This window comes from Panulirus ornatus, chromosome 65, assembly GCF_036320965.1.
Source record: "Panulirus ornatus isolate Po-2019 chromosome 65, ASM3632096v1, whole genome shotgun sequence".
NCBI classification, from domain to species: Eukaryota; Metazoa; Arthropoda; class Malacostraca; order Decapoda; family Palinuridae; genus Panulirus; species Panulirus ornatus.
The window spans coordinates 7,011,499-7,031,735 of NC_092288.1; the positions used below are offsets into that span (position 1 = coordinate 7,011,499).

General features: G+C 36.5%; 1 protein-coding gene across 5 annotated transcripts in view; it reads left to right on the forward strand.

Annotated features, from left to right (window-relative positions):
- Positions 1-20,237, forward strand: part of Liprin-alpha (PTPRF interacting protein alpha) — a 202,353-nt gene that overhangs the window by 79,371 nt on the left and 102,745 nt on the right. For all 5 annotated transcript variants that reach the window (XM_071658081.1, XM_071658085.1, XM_071658084.1 and 2 more), the window contains 6 exons: positions 9,580-9,720; positions 12,049-12,195; positions 12,470-12,595; positions 13,839-13,995; positions 16,321-16,442; positions 17,477-17,589. In XM_071658081.1, coding sequence (XP_071514182.1) covers positions 9,580-9,720; positions 12,049-12,195; positions 12,470-12,595; positions 13,839-13,995; positions 16,321-16,442; positions 17,477-17,589 — 806 coding nt within the window. The remainder of the gene's footprint in view (positions 1-9,579; positions 9,721-12,048; positions 12,196-12,469; positions 12,596-13,838; positions 13,996-16,320; positions 16,443-17,476; positions 17,590-20,237) is intronic.

The following is a 20,237-nucleotide window of genomic DNA, read 5'->3' on the forward strand; positions in this document are numbered from 1 at the left end:
GTTATGGAGACTTTTGCCATGGCCACCCCCTTGAGGGAGTTTCCAGAGGGAACAGACATCACAGCTATAGATAGAGTATTTTTTCATGCATACACTTGTTCAAATTAATTAGTCAGTAAGCCAGTATCACAGAAGGCTATGTGAAGAGCTAAATGAAAAGTTCATAAGTGCTTTTGCATTGGAAGACTCCATAGCCCCATCAACAATAAGGGGAGGAGTTCTTTGAAACCACTGAAATATCTTGAAAAGACGTTAAAAGAATACTAAAGAGTCTTAACCCATACCAAGCTCATGGTCTTAATTAAATTTTTACATACTTGCTGCAGATGTATATACACACACTTGAGAGAGCTTTTGAAATACTATTAGAGGTGTTGCTGTAGAAAGGTGAGGGCAACAAGAAGGTAAACATCTTACTTTTTTGTAAGAAAGGAGACCAGAAAGAGGCACTGAACTTTAGACTGGCCTCACAGATAAGTGTGATCTTTAAGATTCAGAAAAAGATAGTCAAAAAGCAAATGGATGGCCTCCTATGGAGGAAAAATTGCCTAAGCGAGAGATCATGTGTGACAAACCTCTTAGATTTTGTCATACAAGAGCATGTGCTCTGTCTAGACAAAAGAGACGGTTGGGTGGATTGTTTACCCGGACTGCCAGAAAGGGATTGACACTATGCTGCTTTGGAAGCTGATTAAGAACAAGATATTAGTGTTGAGGCTTTTGGCCTTTCCAAGTAATTTAGTCCTCTTAACTCTGGTACCATCTTTGTTGTCCTCCTCTGGACCTTCTCTGTTAGCTCTTTGTGCTTCTTTAGGTGTAGTAATGAGACTTGAGGATAGGAACACCTTGCTTGATATCTCCTTATCCATCTACTTGAAAGCTGTCCTATTTGCCGGCAGAGTTTGTCTCCTTTACTGTTCTCGTAGTGTTGGATGCCAGCAACAGATTAGGGATGACATATTCTTAGTCACCACTTATGGAATCCTGAAGTTCATAGTACTGGCTTGGAAATTGGTAATATCCAGGTTCTTGGCAAGGTAACCGCTGTATTCTGGATCTCGGTGCCCCTCATAGTGACACCAACAGATCTCTCCTGGCAGTACCATCTGCATACTGCTTTCTCAAGCTGATTATTCTTGGCATCAGTAACCTTCTCACTCATCTCAGTGCTTGTACCTTAGTCCATTGGCATCTTCAGTAGGCTTCTAGCTTGGCTCAGGCATTGATATGATATTCCTTCAAAAACCTTGTGGAGCTTCACATTTGCATCGAGGAAATCCAGCTCTTATTTTTCTGCAATAGGCTTTTATATTTGCCTCAAGGCTTCACTACAGACTCTTAATGGTTGCCTTCTTTCCACTAGAAAGCTTTTTAGGGACTCAGAGCCCTTCAGGATTCAAAGTCATATTGTAACACTACAAAGCGAATGAAACATGCACAAAATGAAAGGTGTGTACATTTGAAAGTACAGACAACAACTAATGCTCAGGCTGCTTGTGTAGCTTGAGTCAGGCAAATCAGGGGGGTGATGCACTTAGCATGTTACCACAGGACCTTGTCACTGTGCTGTGTACTGCATGGGATAACAAAGTCACATTACAATTTAGAATTTTTCCTGAATCACACAGACTTTTTGTTCCTTGACTCACCACCTCGCCTAATGTGTTACCCCAAGATCTGGCCACGGTGCCGGATGGTGAATTTGTTTAACTACACTATTTTTTCCCAATTACTCCTAAAATTCTATTTAGTATTTTGGCACAAGCAAAAACAGAGACACTGAAATTTTTTTGAAGTTTGAATAGAGAATTAATGAGGATATACTTACCTGTTTTAAAAAGAGGGACATACATAAGCACTCATGGTTGAGTAGGTGAGATAAGTGGGTAATATTGGATCATGTACTATCTGATAGGCATGTAAAATCTTTATAGACTCTTGGATGTGAATATCCTGAGAGTTGCAGCTAGTGGGATGTCTGAATATTGATTGGTAAAGGTAAGAGTGAAGGTTTATTGAAGCTTTTGGAAGGGTAGAAATGATAGGGGTGAGAAGATGGTTTTGAAAGTGAGTAAGCTTTGAAGAGAGGCTTTTCTGAAGAGATACCAGGAAAGATTGAGTGTAGGATGGCAGAAGGTGAGAGTGAATGAAGCTAGGGGAGTGGGTGAGGAATAGGAGATATTTAGGGAAGCAGTGCTGGTGTGTGAGAAAAGTGTGTGTCATGTGGGAGATAAGTGGGTGAGAAAGAGTAATGAGTTTTAGGATGATAATGATAAATTGCTAGTGAAAGAGAAAAGAGATGTGTAAGGGCTTTACTTGTAGGGAAGGAGTGTGAGTGATTTGGAGATGTACAAGAGAAAATGACTGAAGGTCAAGAGGGTGATGCAGGGGCTGAAAAAGATGGCATTGAGTTGAGGGTAGGATCAGCAAACTTCAGGGAAAATAAGAAATTGTTTTAGAAGGTTACAGTGGGAGAAAAATAGCAGAACTTATGGGAGCATCAATTAAGGGGGCAAATGGAGAAGTTACAGGAAGAGATGAAATGAAGTGTAGATGGAGTAAATACTTTTAAGGCTTGTTGAGTGTTTTTGATGTTAGAGTGGCAAATGCAGGTAGTTTGGGTTGGTAAGGTATTGTAAGTGGGAGAGTCTTGGCATATGAATTGATGAAATGAGAAGAGGTGGTGAAAGCCTTGCATAGGATGAAGTTTAGGAAGGCAGCCAGGATAGATTGTATTGCAATTGAATTTCTTAAGAAAGGAGGTGACTGTTTTTAATTATTTAGTTAGAACTTTTACTGTATGTGTTGTGTATAGTGAGGTGCCTGAGGTTTGGCAGAATGCTTGTATAATGCCATTGTATAAAGGCAGGGGGGATAGAAATGGATGTTCAAATTACAGTGTATAAGTTTGTTGACTGTACCTGAGAGAGTGGTGATAGAAACGGTGGTGGCATGCACAGAACTTCAGACTGTGGAGGATGTATGAATCAGATGTTTGCTTTGAAGAATGTTGTGAGCAAGAAATGTTCAGAGAAACAGAAGGATTCATATATAACATTTATAGATCTAAAGAAAGCTCATGATAGGGCTGATGGAGATGCCCTTTGGAAGGTGTTACAAATATATAGTCTGAGAAAGCTGCTAGAAGCAGGGAAGAGTTATATCAGAAGAGTAAGTGAGGAAGTGAGTGGTTCCAGGTCATCCTCTCTCCAAGACCATTGCATTCACCTCCCTCACCATCCCATCCACAAACAAATTAAAGAGCCATAGTGACATCACACACTTTAGCCACAGACACTTTCACCTGGAACCACTTAGCCTCCTCTCTTCCTACTCAAATACACACCTTGCTCTTGTAATAAAATCTCAGTGCTTTTTGCAGAGTTTCTTCTTCACTATATATTCTTAACACCTTCCACATAGCATCTCTCTTAACCCACTCATAAGCTTCCTCCTAGTCTATGAATACCTCATACAAGTCCTTTTGATTCTTTTTAGTATTTCTCACACTCATTCTTCAAAGCAAACACCTGATTCACACATCTTGTACCATTTCTGAAGCCACATTGTTCTTTACCAGTATGAAGTTCTGTGCATGCAGTGACCCTCTCAGTCACCGCTTTACAGTATAACTTATCAGGTATACTTAAGAAAAACTTATATCTCTGTAATTTGGACATTAACTTTTGTCCTTGTTGCCTTTATGCAATGGCATTATGCAGTCATTCTGATGATCCTCAGCCACTTCATCATGAGCTAGACATTCACTGAAAATCCTAACTAACCAATCAATAAGAAATTAGGTATTTTTTAGAAACTCAATTGCAATCCAGCCAACTCTTGCTTCTTTGCCCCACTTCATCTTACACAAGGCTTTCACCACTCTTCTTTCACCAAACATTTTGTTGTGACTTTCTGTCTTTGTACACCTGCATTTCCAAAACATACCACATCTTCCATGCTATAACTGAAGACATTCAAGAAATCTTCAAAATACTCACTCCATCTCCTTTTTACCTAACTTCTGCCAGTTATCACTTCCCCATTTGCCTTCAATGGTTCCCCTATTTGTTTTCTCACACAATTTATATTTACTTCCTTCCAAAACACTTTCTTATTCTCCCTGAAGTTTACTGATACTAACCCCATCTCACATTTGCCCTTAATGTAGAATATTTGCTAATGCAGACATTGATTGCTTTTTTTAGTGTTGCATTGCACACTTTTGAGCTGTGTTGTTCATATTTGTAATCTAGCTGTTTGTTTGATGTTGAATAGTAGAAATATCTCACTAGCTAGGGATTACAAAAAATATTACCATGTAGCCAGCAAGTGTGTATCTTGCAGTAATGTGTATAAATCACTCCTAAATATTTTGTTGCTGTTTTTGTTTGTAATAGATTGTGTTCTTGACTTGTATTCCATTTCCATATATCTACTTCAGCAAAATAACCATAATAGGATCAATTTGTAGTTATTAGGAATCACTGAACAGTAAACAAATATGTCTTAACAGAATGGCTGGGGATGGTGATTGTCAAGCAGGCTCATAAGTTCATCTCTGGGTGTTCCCAAGAAGTATTTGCTGTACTTCAAAACACATTTTTGAATGTTGCAAGATTACCCAAGAAGTATTTGTTGTACTTTAAACACGTTTTTGAATGTTGCCAGGTTACCATTTAAAACATAGTGATGCCAGTAGCATAATCTCATCACCCCAGGTGTATCAACAGCTCAGCACTATGTATCTAAAAGGATCTTCGCCCAACTGCATTGGATTACCAACCATTTATGATATTATATTTCAACAATGGGCTTCCAACAGGAACATTACATCTGATTAATATTCAGTGAATATATTGGGAAAAGTAGCTTTTTGCTAGGATTCTTTAGATGGCTTGTGAATGCCTTGATGTCCCCTTGGTATATTAGTGCTGATTTTTGCAATAGAAACAATGTACATTTAGTGGTCTTGCATCACCAAAGCACTAGTTTTCATGTGAGAGTAAAGGTAGAAGATCTCTCTGAATTCCTTTGGAATGAGCAGTGTTTGAATAAAAAAATTTTTTTTTTATTATAGATACTTAAGTTTCCATGTCACCCAGGTTGAAGCCTGCACATTTGATACTTTAACTGTGGTGTTTTTGTATACCTTACATAGTTTTTAAATGTAATTTGTACCCTTGTAAATGCATAATGCATAAAACCTCTGCTTATTATACTCAGCCTTCCCACACAATAATTACCCAGATATAGGCACGCCTTTACTGCAGCATTGCTTAAACCCATGGTTCACAAGCTTACTAAGGTCAGCCAATCAAGCTCCTTACAATTCTCTGCACTAATGTTGCCCTTATTTGAATCACTCATCGTAAAACTTTGACAGAATTTTTTGTTGCTTTTTGATATTCTTTAAGTGATCGAAAAGTCTCTGTGCACCTGTCATTATTAGTTAATGTTCATTTAACCCCACAAGTTTTTTGTGAGTCAAAATGAAATCATTTTGACTCAAAGTAAGGACACTTTTTGTTGAATTTGTGCTTAAAAGTGCAGATCAATATTTACTGAAGATGTCAAATGAAGGTTTGTGGAAGACTTTCCTGACATTCATCCTCCACAGCATAACAACATAAGACAGTTAATATCCAATTTTTGTGAAACTGGGCTAATTGTGGATGCATCAAGGTCTGAAAGAAAAGCATTACTTACAGACGATGAATTGGAGGATGTTTTTTATTCACATATTTCACAGCCTGAGAAGATCCATTCGTTAACTGGCAGAACTAGCTCAAGTGTCATATGGCAGTACACAAAAAACCTTTAGAAAGAGTAGTATCATGTTTCCCGTATAATATAAACTAAGTTGAAACTTTAGTTAATTTTACTGTATTAATATATGTAATGCATAGGGACTTTTCAATCATCCTGTATATGGGTGAGTAACCATTCCATAATACTTCCACAGATTATTATCTGATTAGATTTTATCTACTTTCCATTGCAGTCCAACTTTTTGGTTAATGGCAAGCATAAGCTGATTTTTCTTTTACCACTGCACTCAGCAGTATCACTTGGGTGCTTGTTGAACACTTTTATTGGGGCAAAAATCACAAACTGAAGAGGAATAATTGAGAAGAACATGGGTAGAATGGTAAGGCAGGGGCTTGAGCAGTGGTGGCATGAATTATGGCAGAACTCAGAGAATGGAACACCAATATTTGAAACTCATTTTGTTTTGATTGGAACTTCGAACATTTGGTCATTATTTAGATTTTGGATGTTTCTGGATTGTGAATGCTAGGACAGAAGATCTTCTTCCTGTAATTGTATGTGTTCAAGAAAGTGAAAATATTTTTCTGAAAGGTTGTTCAAGTAAAGTAATCATCAGTACTGTACTCATTTTTCCTGCAATTAAGATTTTTTTTCTGAGAGCTTGTAATAAGTGCTCATTATGGAACATTATAGTGGAATTATATAAATACAACTCATTATACATTGGTGAATCCTTTTATAGAAGTGATTTATGTAAACGCAACTCCTTCAAGGTTCATGAAAACTAGTGACATTTGAATGTTGGCCTGTATTAGGTGATTATTGTGCTGTAAATCAGGAAAAGGTGTATTGGTATTAGATCTGTTTATAGACTGTAGCTATTCACTCTCTGGATTATATAGTGTTCTGAAGATATCCATGATAATTCTTTTGTCATTACAGAGGGATGGTGATTTGAGTATTATTGGCAGTTAAGTAGATGCTTAGCTAAAAGGAAGAATTTTATTGTTTTCATTTTATTCCATTATCCATACATCTGTTCCTGTTTCATTCTGTAACTAAGTCTACATCTGGAACAAGTCATCCTTTCTCTGAATACTGTCTGAGATTTTTCTCTTCATGCTGTTACCTAGTTGCTTGACTTACTCTTTAAGATCATACGGTGATATTGCTTTAGACCATTCTTTTATGTTGCATTTGATTTTTGTTTTTATAAGGGTCATGATGTTCTTATATCCAATATTTTTCATGATTATCTGACATGTACAAATTGTGTATATTAGGATGTCAACTACTGTTAATTCTTTCTAAACTGAATTAAGGAAGCATGCTTCCATATGCATTTTACATATAGTATGTTACAAATGTATTTTTACTACAATAGTCATTCACTACAACATTTCACCTCTTGTCTACCATTTCTCACTTTTTAATCACCATTTCAGTTGTTTGTCATACACTTTTTTTCCAAATTTCTCCATTGTTTTTCATAACTCTCAAGAAGCCTCTGATGTTTTCCTCTGTTCTGACTGGTAGTTATCCTGTTCTTCTTTGTCTTTAATGAAAGATGTTTTTCCCTTTTTTTCATCTTATGGCATCTATCCTGTATTCCTCTTTGTACATTATGGTATATTCTCATCTGTTATAATATCCAGTTTGTGTATCTGTATTACTGTGTCTGGGTTTGTAGAATTACTCATTTGTGATTTCCTATTTGTACATGTACAAAACAGGGAGAGTTTCACACTCATGAGGCTTCATTTCCTGAACTTTCACTGCCATCGAGTAGCCTCTTAAACCTTTGTAAACTGTCATCATTTACTTTCTTGGTTAGTTTATTCCAGCCATTTACCACCCATAAACTGAAATATTGCTTCTTTACGTTATTTCTACCTTTTTCCTTAGCTTTATGTCATGGCCTCTGCATACTTAAGTACTGCATCTCTAAAAGTTTTGTTTTTTGTTCATATTTTTTGGATAATTTGGAAAGTGAAGGCTGTTAACATGTCCCCTGTTAACATGTCTCTTTTTTCTTTTATGGTGGACACTTTTGTTTTGTTTTGTTTGTCATTGTAGAACAGTCATCTATGTTACCATCTTGATTGCTCTTCTTAGTACCCATGCAATCAGATTTTAGTGCTTCTTTGGATGAGGTGACCAGCCTTGTGAGGTATAATCCAGTTTTGGTCTGTTTTTGAGTAGTTTATGGAATGTCTCCTTATCCATATACTTCAGTGTGACTTTAATTTTTGCCTGCACACAGTTTGCCTTTTTCACGGTTTTTCTGACGTTCAGCTTTGGCAACAGATTAGGCACAATGTCGACATTGTACATCTTTTTCACACAGATTCTGTGGTTTATTTTCAACTTGGTATAATAATCACACCAAGGCCTTCATTGCTCTTTCCTATTCTCATTACCTTGCATTTACTTAGACTTGCTTGGATTAAAGTTCATCATCCAATTATCTTCCCAACATTGGAATTTGTCCAGGTTTGCCTGTAAGCTGAAGCAATCATCATCATTCCTTATTTCTCTTGCAACCTTTCCTTGACATCATCCACAGACATGTTTAGATAGGGGTCCAGTGTATAATATTCTCTCTACAGTTTCAGTTGATTCCATATGTCCCTTTCTGTTGCGTTAGTCCTCATGTCCTAAGTTTGCTAAAGAGTTGCACAAAATGCCCGATTCCCCATCCCACCGTACATTCAATGGTTTCTGCACTTTGTTATGGACATCTTTTATGTAAGATTTTCCAGGACATCCAGAAAAGATTCTTTGACCTTTACTTTTCATTTATTTCTGCTTTTTCCTTTGGTAGCATACTTTCTATATTTCTTCAACCAGATAGATTTTGTGATCATGTGTTATGTGTTTCAGTGCTTCACCTTGCTAATTTTCCTTCCCACCTCAGTTACACTTTTCATGTTCTTTAATTTAATTCCTCAGCTTCATTACTTCCTTCTCCAGCTGTGCTAACTTTGATTCTATTTTTCACTAATTTCCACTCATTAAGAAGGCTTATGGTGTCAGATGATCCATCTTTTAATTTTCCTTTTATTTTCTTTATTTTCTTTCCATCTTTTGTAAGACCCTCATTTATTTTAGCTTCCTACCTATGGATCTAGTCACAACCTTTTGATGTTGATGAATTACCTTGGCTGGATCAGTTTTCTTTATTGAGAAATCAAATGCAAAGATTCTTGCTTAATTTTAGTTTTATATTCGTGCTTTATTCAGGCTTTCCCTATCTAAGTCTGACATAGGTTTGTTCTTTCCTTACTCTGGCTTATGGTTTCATGCTTGGCTGGTTCATGTAATACTTAAGGTCATCAATTATTCTGTAGTTTCTAAGAATGGCACTTAGCAGCTTATTGGTACAAAAATTGATATTTGTTCTAAGTGAATGTTGAAGCACATCGGCTGGTAGCGATGTCCATCAATTACAAATACTTTTCTTCCTCATCCTACCCTCTCTCGCAAACAGTTTCCTGCAGTTTTTTTTTTTTGTGTGTGTGTGTGTGTGTGTGGAAATGCTTCTATTTGTGTGTTGCAGGGAGGGAATTTGATACTGATTTTTTCCCCGTCTCTTATCCTTGTTGTATGTACTGTCTTTACTCTTACATGTATATACTTAGAATGCTCATCCCAGCCTATATGTATGTTTTCATGTGCATGTGTGAGTGTGTAAGTTTTCATAAAAAACGATATTAACATTGATTTTGATTCATGAAAATTAGTATTTAACCATACCAGTGAATTTTGGTTAAATGTTTTTATAATTTTTTCTTTTTTCATGACTAGACAGCAGAACTGAATGCAGCTAGAGAGCGAGTACGTGAACTTCAAAACCGGTTGCAAGAACTTGAAGACAATTTACAAGCAACACAGAAGGAGTTAGTGAAGGCACAGGAAATAAATGCACGCCTCCAGAGGGATCTCAAGGTATCTGTCTGTCGGATGTAATTTCATACTTTGTTTATTTTCATAAACGTTAATTTTTATCTACCATTCTCCTTATATTGTTTTTCAGTACTTGTTTGCCATTCCCATTGTTAGCAAGATAGCACCAGGAATGGATGAAGAATGGCCTCTTTCACTCGCATCCTTTTCTTAGTTGATATGTATAATGCCAAGCCAAGCCTCACACATCTTTCCCTGGTGTCTGAGTGTGTATGAAGCCAAGCCAAGTCTCACAGACCTCATCTTGGTGTCTGACTTTCAGAGGCAATAACTTAGTGAACATAAAGATGTACATTGAGGGAATAAGTTAGAAATTTAGTGGGATGGTGCTAAACAAAAAGGAAAAGAAGGCATAATGGAAGACATCAAGAGACAGAAAATATTGGGTGAAAAGGAGAGTATGAGGAAAGAGGGAAATATTAACAGTGATTTTCTTGTTTAATTAATCTTGGAGCTTGATTAGAAAACAAACATTGCTGTTAAGGAAATAATGAAATATCATAGAAGCGAACAGAAAATATATTGAGAGAGAATAATACAAAATGTGGACAGAAACTTGTAACAACTATAGTCATAGAATACCAAATAAAAAAACCAAGGCATCAGAGATTGGCCCTTTTATAGTGGGAAATAATATGAAGATGACCTTAAGTAAATTTGCAGGGTGTCAGTTGGACAATACAATTCAGAATTAGCTTAAAATGTGAAATAGAATTACATGATAAATTATTGAAGTGTCATGTTGAAAATTCATGCATAGATATTGAGATGTCAGATGATATTATTGAGCAATTGATCAGAAAAAATCAGCTTTTGGACTAAATGGAATTCCAGCCATCACTTTCAAGAAGACAGAATTAAAAATAGTGAAACCAGCAATGTTACTGATGAGGCAGACTCTAAATGTGAGTAGAATTGTAGAATTCACAAAATGGCATATGTAATACAATTTCACAAATGAGGGTCTAAGCTAATACCTAAGTGGTATTGACTAGTTTGCTTGACTTTTCTTGTAATAATAGTCTTTGAAAGAGTAATTTAAGGACATTCATTGAAACTTCTGCTCATGAACACCTGCTTAAACAAAGGCTAACATGAAATTGTGCCAAGAAATTATTAGTGCATTACAATGACTTGTATAACAGCTGAATGAAAGGAAAGAGAAAGAATTTTTTGTTTTTGTTTGCAATAGAATTTGATTGAGTAAACAACATGATTTTACTAAATTAGCAAAGTGAAACAAGGGTGAGACAGGAAGATAGAATAAAGAGTTTTTCACTGAAGGGAAGTTGATAGTAACAGCAGATGGGACAATGTCTGATGAAGACATTCTATTGGTAGTATTCAAGAAACAGTGTAAGCTTAGTAACAGCAGATGGGACAATGTCTGATGAAGACATTCTATTGGTAGTATTCAAGAAACAGTGTAAGCTTCTATACACTTTATAAGCATATCAGATTTTGACAGAGAAGCAAAAGAAAACTTAGTAAGAAACCTTGAAGATTTTGAGTGTACAGGGCTTGAACATGCAGATGAATAAAAGATATGCACAGGAGAGAGTGAATTGGAGCAATGAAGGTTATAGAGGGTGATGTACTGTCAGTGGACTGAACCAGGGAATAAGAAGTAGCGAGAGGAAACAATGGAAAGATTTTTGGGACCTAGTTGTCATAAGGGGCTATGGTTTTGGTGCCTTACACATGACAGCTAGAGAATGGATCTGAATGGATGGGATCTTTATTTTTTCATCTGTTCCTGGTGCTAACTCAGCAACGCAGAAAACAGGGATCAAATATATAAAAAAATCTGATGTTTTTTTAAATGCTTTTGTTTAAGAAAGTCAGTTTTTTATATTGGCAGGTACTAGATATTGTCTTTAGGAGTAGCTTAGACTGTGGTGTGATCTCTGTAAGTTTAAGAATTGTCCATTTAACCATGCTTTGAAAAGGTAAATGTAATACAGAATTCCAGAAACTGTCTCCTAGCTATTACTTGCGCTTGTGAAAATGTTTAACATTGCAGGAAATAAGTATTGACATTATGGAATTAAACTTTACTCCAATAGCAATTTTTTTGAAAGCTTTTGTAAGTTATATGTAGCTAGTTTGTGAACTACTATAAAAAAAGAATTCTCAAATTGTCTTTGTATTTTCATCTTTGTATTGGCTACTAAGGTCATTCATTTCTTTAATGACCTGTGTTTGTATCTTTCTGTCACTTTGAGATGTCTCTCCCATGGATTTGTATAAAGTACCCCATATAAATTTAATTTTTAATTAGCTCTCTGAAGATATATTGATTTATTTAAGGAAAATGTAGCCCAGAAAGAAGACCAAGAAGAACGTATTGCTACCTTAGAGAAGAGATATCTGAATGCTCAGAGAGAATCAACTTCCTTACATGACTTGAATGAGAAGCTAGAGGAAGAACTTAAGAATAAGGAGGCTCAGTATAAAGTAAGTTATTCTATACAAAGTTGATGAAAATATTGATAGATTTTTTTTTGAGAGAGAATGTATGATTTGCTTTTAAGTATATATTTTAGTATATTTTCAGGGCTTGTAAATAAGTAGAGTGTTTAAGATTAAGATGAATTAAATAAAAAAAGATGTATAGTTTCTTTGAATGGTACCCATCTTTTTTAATTCATATTTGGTATTTCAAAGTACTTTTGCAGAGTTTGGATAGATGGGAATATCACATTAACTTTGTTTTGATCCCATGATGTAGCTTCAAGAGGACAAAATTCGTGCATTGCAAGAGAAGGTTGAGCTAAGTGAGCAGAAGCTAGCTCAGTATGCAAAGTTACCAGATGTAGAACAAGAGTTGAAGCAACGAATGGAGGCTCTTCACCAGGTGAGACACAAGAAAATATGACTTTCTGTTTTACTCAAGTTTTTCTTCTTTGACCATTTTGGATAAACAGGAGCTATGATATATTTAGGTAAGTAGTAGTTGGTAGTCAGCCACTGACCATGGAGGTATATTACTGATACTGCCCACCTGGATATCAGGAGAGTTAGTGACAGCTGCATAGTGAGCTAGCACTTCAGTGGCTGTCATGTTGCACTCCTCTGACCCAGGTAGCTGTCTTGTTTTCTGCCTCACCACATGTGAACTGCTGGCATCCTTTCCACAACTTACGTTCTCTCCTTTTCACGTGTAACATTTGACACTATGTAACTCACACAACTCATTCTGTGTAACTGTAGATTTTTCTTATGGTGAGTGCTGTGTGCTAGCCCTGCCTGTTGGCAAAATACTAGAATCATTAGCTAAAAGTAGTAGGTAGGAACATTAGACAGGAGCATTATGTGGGTAGGAAGTTTGGGTTGGAGCATTAGGTAGAGGTGATAGAAGTTGTCAGTAGGAACATTAGATAAGAGCTTCTGAAAACACTGCACTTGAGTTGCACTCTCCCAGTGTTCTGTTACAAGTGATGCACTAGAGGCTAAAAAGTATCTTAGTTCACCAGTTATGGAGACTCCTCTGCCATGATCACCCCCATGAGGGAGTTTCTGAAGTGAACAGGCATCAGAGATATAGATAAATGGATAAATTTATTTGATTTATTAGAATTTTTATTGGAATGATAAATTTTGCATATCTGTTTGTTTGCCATTTAATGGGGATGTACATTTATTTAGGCCAAATGAAATCATCCCTTGGATTTGGGGAGAAAAAATACTACCTTATGCATGTCATAAAAGGTGACTAATGAGGGCTGGAGTGGTGTTTAGAAACCCTCATCTCCTGTAATAACTTTATAAATGGGGAACAAAAATTAGGAGCCAAATGAAGAATTTTTCTGTAGTGGGTATTGAAAAAAAAAAAATGTTTTAAATTGCCATGCCTTATTTACATCTTGGAGAATTCTTCTTGTATAAAGTAAAAGTGTTGTGGCTTCTTCTGTAGCTTAGAATACATGAAATGAAAAGAATATTCATTACCTTTGTTTTTAACCCTTTAATGTCTCACTAAGTTACCCTTTCCAACCTTCAGTATTGCTTGTGGCATTAGTTGTAGAGCTTTATCTAATAAAGTTTTATCTGTGCCCCTCTTTTTGTATCATCTTAGAGGTATTGCACTTTCCTCTTAGGTACAAGAAAAACATGGGAGTGCAGAGGATCGCATACAACGTTTAGAGAACCAGTTAGATGAGAAAGGAGCTGAGCTTTTGCGATTAAATCAGCGTCTTAAAATGAATGAAGAACACAATTCAAGATTGTCAGCAACTGTAGATAAGTTATTGCAAGGTAAGAGTGTACATCTAAAGTTTTTCCTGAATTGTATCAAGCTGTCTTTAATAGAGGTGCTTTCCAGTTTTAGTTTAATTTGATGATTGTTTTGTATGTTATTTGTTATAATATTCTCATTCCAAACAGATAAAGAAGATAGTAGTTCTTATGAATTTGTATGTTCCTGGGGACTGGAAAGAAAGTTTATTGTATCTATATCATCTGCATGTTGTAGAAGGTGACCAAGTGGGGGTACTGTAAGGGGCTGAGATTCTCTCCTTCTGTATCATCACTTTCAAAAAGTAGGGACATAAGTTAGGCAGTGAGGAATTTTTTTAAAATGCTTAGTTTCTAATATTACCTTGCCAAGATGAGGAAAGGCAAGCATATTCTGTATGTTTGCTTATACTTACACCTCTTTCACATGCTTACTTTCTCTCCTCTGAGGTCTGTCAAGTAAGCATGATACATTCCTTGGGGAATATCAGGTCAGGATCACTCCTGTCCTCATCAGATTGGTGAAGAAGCTCTCTTTCGCCCACCCTTTTTGATTGATCCTTGGACAACAAAGCCTCTGCTTAACTGATGGGATCATTGTCAGCCAATCAGTGACTGCCACCAGATTGATATTTTCATCCCACCAGCTTCCAGTCATCTGGAGATCACAGTATCTTGGGAATGAAAGCAAGGATATTAGGTTTAACAGGGTTGGGAGTGTGAGTTTGAATGGAGAAAATTTGGAGGAAGCATATTGTTTCAGATACTTGGAATTGGGCATGGCAGCGAATAATTACATGAAAGGAGAAGTGAGTCATAGGATGGATGAGGGGATGAAGGTTCTAGGAGCACTAAAGCATTTGTGGAAAGAGAGAACATTATCTGGGAGGGCAGAAATATGTACGTTTGAATATTTAGTAGTCTCAGCGATATAAGTGGATGTGAAGCATGGTTTGTAGATAATGCTGTGTGGAGGAGGGTGGCTGTGTTGGAGACAGAATGTTTAATGATCGTATATGGTGTTAGGCGGTTTGATTGAGTTAGTAATGAAAGGGTAAGAGAGATGTATGGTAATAGAAAAGAGTGTGGTTTAGAGAGCTTAAGAGGGTGTTCTGAATATGCAGGAAGGTAAGAAGCCTGCAAGGATATAGTGAATCGGGATGTTGTGGTATACTGGGGTCGACATGCTGTCAGTAGACTGAACCAGGGCATGTGAAATGTCTGGGGTAAACCATGGAAAGGTCTGTGGGGCCTGGATGTGGATAGAGAACTATGGTTTTGGTGCATTGCACATGATAGCTGAAGACTGAGTGTGAATGAATGTGGCCTTTCTTGTCTTTTACTGGCGCTACCTCGCTGGAGGAGGGGATGCTATTTCATGTATGGCGTGATGGCAATGGGAATGGATGAAGGCAGCAAGTATGAATATCTACATGTGTATATATTTATATGTATGTGTACGTATATGTTGAATTTTATAAGCCCAACCCACACACATACACATGTACATACATACACGTCCACACACGCACATATACATACCTATATATTTCAATGTGTACATACATATACATACACAGACATATACAAATATACACATGTACATAATTCATACTTGCTGCCTTTATTCATTCCCGTCTCCACCCCGCCACACATGAAATAACAATCCCCCTCCCTCCGCATGCGCGCAAGGTTGCTCTACAAATTGACAACAAAGACCACATTCGTTCACACTCAGTCTCTTGCTGTCATGTATAATGCACTGAAACCACAGCTCCCTTTCCACATCCAGGCCCCACAAAACTTTCCATGATTTACCCCAGACACTTCACATGCCCTGGTTCAATCAATTGACAGCATGTCGACCATGGTATACCACATCGTTCCAATTCACTCTATTCCTTGCACGCCTTTCACCCTCCTGCATAATGATGATAATATGTAGTAACAAGAATGATATTTTTTTTTATTTTTTTCATACGTATTTGCCATTTCCCACATTAGCATCAGAGATATAGGTAGATAGATATTCAGATCTATGTAGGCTTGACCCTATAATGCTAACTATTACACCATGAAGGCCTGTTTGTTTTCTCTAATATTCCCATGTACTATAGCTTCTGGCATATTCAGCCTTTCGCTTACCATCTCTGACCACTCTCTCCACTCATTTCTTAATGCACCTAATATGATAATTTAGGGTGATACTTATCAGATTCAGGTGGGGAAAGGGGACTGGATGAATTGGAAGTTATCTTTCATCATATTTTATTGCAATGTTCATAGGCCTTGATTTATTTATGATTAGCTTCTTGATGCTTATTGTCGTTTTTTTTTTTTTTTCAGAGTCTAATGAAAGACTGCAGGTGCACTTAAAGGAAAGAATGCATGCCTTGGAGGAAAAGAATGCCCTTACTGCTGAATTAGAGAGAACAAGAAAGTTCCTGGAGGATTCTTCTCAAGAAAAAGTATGTAGATAGTTGTAGAATAAAACTACTTCATTAAATGATGTGAATAAATTGCTGTTATAAATATGAATTTAGAGTAAATCTATTGATTTTAAAGTAAGACAAGTTCATGTGATTTAGACAAGTTTTATAAACTGATATATACGGTATTATCAGGTCTCAAAAATCAGTCATTCATTATATGCCAGGTTTGTGAACATGATTAAAATGTCATCCATCTTGATATGTTGTACATAATTGGAAAGTCATCTCTTTTAGTCAGCCAGAGTGAATATAAACACTTCACAGATTTCGTATAATTTTGATGAGGCATATATTAGTCTAAAAATCTTGTTTATGTACCAGGATTATTTTGTAGTATAAGAAAGTTCATTTTATAAAGAATGCTCTCGTCAGACTTCTTGCTTTGTTTGCTTGGAAAATTTTTAGGATCGTATCATGGTAAGAACTTGATGTTCCTTCTGATATTGGAAAGACTGACAAATCACTTTGTTTTATTTATTTAGTAATACCTTGGCATTTACTGCAGAGTCATCAGTAAGGAAGATGAACTTTATTTTTCCTATAGAATGTAAGTAGCCTGTGTTTTATAGTCATTTATTATATAGAGAAGATAAACAGTTATGTTGATAAAGTAATTATTGTCTTGTAACTAATCATCATGCTATAGGAACGAATTCAACAAGAACTGGATAATCTGAAGGCAGAGATGGAGAACCTCTTTCAACAAGGAATTGTTCGGTAAGTCATTTTGTTGGTGTGAATGATTTCTGGTTGGCTTTCAGCTCTCATTTTCTCATTAAGCACCTCCAGGTCTACCCAGCTGTACCAATCAGTGCACATTTCGACCCAGAGCACATTTCATTGGTCATTGGTGAATCCATCTTCACAGCTTCAACCCTTGCTTGCCTGACAGCTTGGAGTCTGCAGACTACGATTTCTATTGTTTATTATTTCCCTTTTGTTGTCTATGTTCGCTTGATGTATTGCTTGTAAATAGTTTCATTTTTTTATGCATTTTCTATTTGCTACAGAGTGAAATATTGAAAGAATTATCAAGACGGCAACTTGAAGCAGAACAACTGAAGCAACAAATGTTGCAACAGGAGATAGCCTTCAATATTAAACAAACTGAAGCATTAACAAGGTAATGATAAGTAAATGACAGTAATGATGCAGCATAACCACCCTCTATCACCCCATGGAGTTAGGTGGCAGTATTTAACATTTACGAGGTTATCTAACCTAAGGCTGAAATTTATTTACAACTGTAATATTAACCCTTATATTTTCCTATCCATACAGCTCCACAGCAGTAATCAGTATTTTTCTTATGATTGCAACTCGGAAAATATGCATCCTTACATTCCTTGTGTAGTATAGATTTGTTTTAGAATACACATTAAAGAATACAGTTGGGCTTAATGTGTTTCTTACATGTTTGTATGAAGTGATAGCCAACTTGTAATATTTTGAAAAAAAAAATATATGGGACTCTCACCTATGACAGACATTTTAAATCTTTTGATTTATAAAGAGACTTTGTTGTTTGTTTAATGATAGACTGATCCTTCCTGGAGATATGAGAAATTGTATGGAATTACAGAATAAGTAGACATTTATCACTGATGTTTGTGTTGGCAGTCTGTCTAATTGAACTTATCCTGGATGACTTTACCATTGTAAAATGAAATTGCATCTCCAGGCTATAGTTCAGTCTCCTTCAAAATATAACTTCCTAAACCCAAAGTCCCATCTAAAGTGTTTGCTGTGTTGCCAAGTTGATTTTTTGATGTTCAAGAACAAAGATTTTTGCTTTTCACCCTTATTGTGACTTCTGGTCATTCCCATCCTATTATAGCATGTTTTAATGCTTTTGAATGGCTTGCTTACATGCTTACCTGTTTTTATTCATAACTCTGTCCTTCAATTGTTTCTGTTTATCCAGTGCTTGATAACATTTGTTATGGTCTTGATGGCATCCACAGCATTTAAGATTTATGTCGTATTTGCCACACAATTTAAATGTAATAACAGTTAAAGACAGTTTTTCTGCAAACTGTATACCTCCACAAGTTATGGTCTGGTGTTACCAAACTCTGCCTGCTAGAGGTTGCACTGCAAGTGGAGAGGCATCTTTGGTGAGGCTATTATCACTTGGAGTACAATCTTGTCAAAGAACTTCTTGCTCCAAAGAAGTCTGCATTTTTCTGTAGTTGGGAGTAGTTCAGTCTTGGGCTGCAGGAACCTTTTGAAAGTTTGTAGGTAATACCTGGACTCTTTGGGGTAATTATAGATGAAATAGAATGGTTAAAGTCCTAACAAAAGTGTCCTTTAGATTCATGTTATTGTATTCATTTTATATATTTCATATTTATTCATCATAGTATTTATTTACGTATGTTTTTGCAGCAGCCCCCACATCACTGTCATCCCTGTATATTTGTTGTTGTTAGTAATTTACTTTTGATACGAGTTTGCCTTGTTCTACTTTTGCAAAGGAATGCAATGGAAGTAAGGCTTCAGGGAAAAATTTTTACTTGACACCTAGGTCAGTTCCTCCTTGCAGAATGTGATATTTGATGGGGAAAGAATTCTCAGCCATCCATTCTTGCCACTTTCAGTTACCTTGTATGTTATGCAGGAACTGCATAGGTAGTGTTCTTTTTCCCATATCCCATGAAAGTGGTAACAAACAAAGAAGAGGTGAAGAGATGGAGTAAGTATTTTGAAGAGGAGTTGAATGTGTTAAATGATAGGATATCAGGTAGGATATCAGGTCAGTGGTGTTTGGGATGTGGAGGTGTGCAAAGTGACAATCATGGCAAGTACAGAGGTGAAAAGAGATGAAGTTGTGAAAGTTTTACTAAAGATGAAGCGTGACAAAGCAGCTCGGTTGGATGTGATTGCAGTTGAATTTCTCAAGAATGAGGATGAGTGTTGGTGATTGGTTAGTCAGGATTTTCAACTTTTGTATGGTAGAATGCATTTATAGTGCCATTGTATAAAGGCAAGGGGGAAAAGTGAATGTTCAAATTACAGAGGTATAAATTTGTTTTATATACTTAATGAGTTAAACAGGAGCATGGTGATTGAGAGGGTGACAGCATGCAACAAGCTTCAGACTAGGGTGGGACAACATAAATTCAGTAGTTGAGGATATCTGGACCAGGTGTTTGCTTTTGAAGAAATTTATCTCTTAAGAAATTCCTAGATAAAGAGAAGGATTTGTACGTAACATGTTGGATTTCAAGAAATGATAGAATCAGTAGAGATGCTTTGTAGCAGGTGATTCAGTTGTATGGTATGGGAGGAAAGCTGATAGTAGAAGTTAGGAGTTTTATCAGTAGAGTAAGGAATGTGGACTGCTTGCATTCTTTCCACAAACATACAATCTCTCCTAGTCACACATACCACTGGACAGCACTTAACTGACTCAACTCATTCTTCGTAACTCTAGATTTTGCTGTGTTGAGTGCTGAGTCTTAGCCCTGCCTTTTTGTGAAATGGTAGCTGCAATAAATAAAAATGTTAGGTAGGATCATTAGGCAAGAGCATTAGGTAGAAAAAGTAGGTGGGAACATTATACTGGAGCATTAGGTAGAAATAGTTTGTTGGGACATTAGGTTGGAGCCTGTGGAAACTCTGCGATAAGAGGTGCCCCATGCCAGTGGCCTTTTAAGGGCAAGGCACTAAAGGCTAAGAAGTAGCACTTGAGTTCACCAGTTATGGAGACTTATGCCATTGCCACCCCGTTGAGGGAGTTCTAGGAGGAAATGGGCATCAGAAATAGAT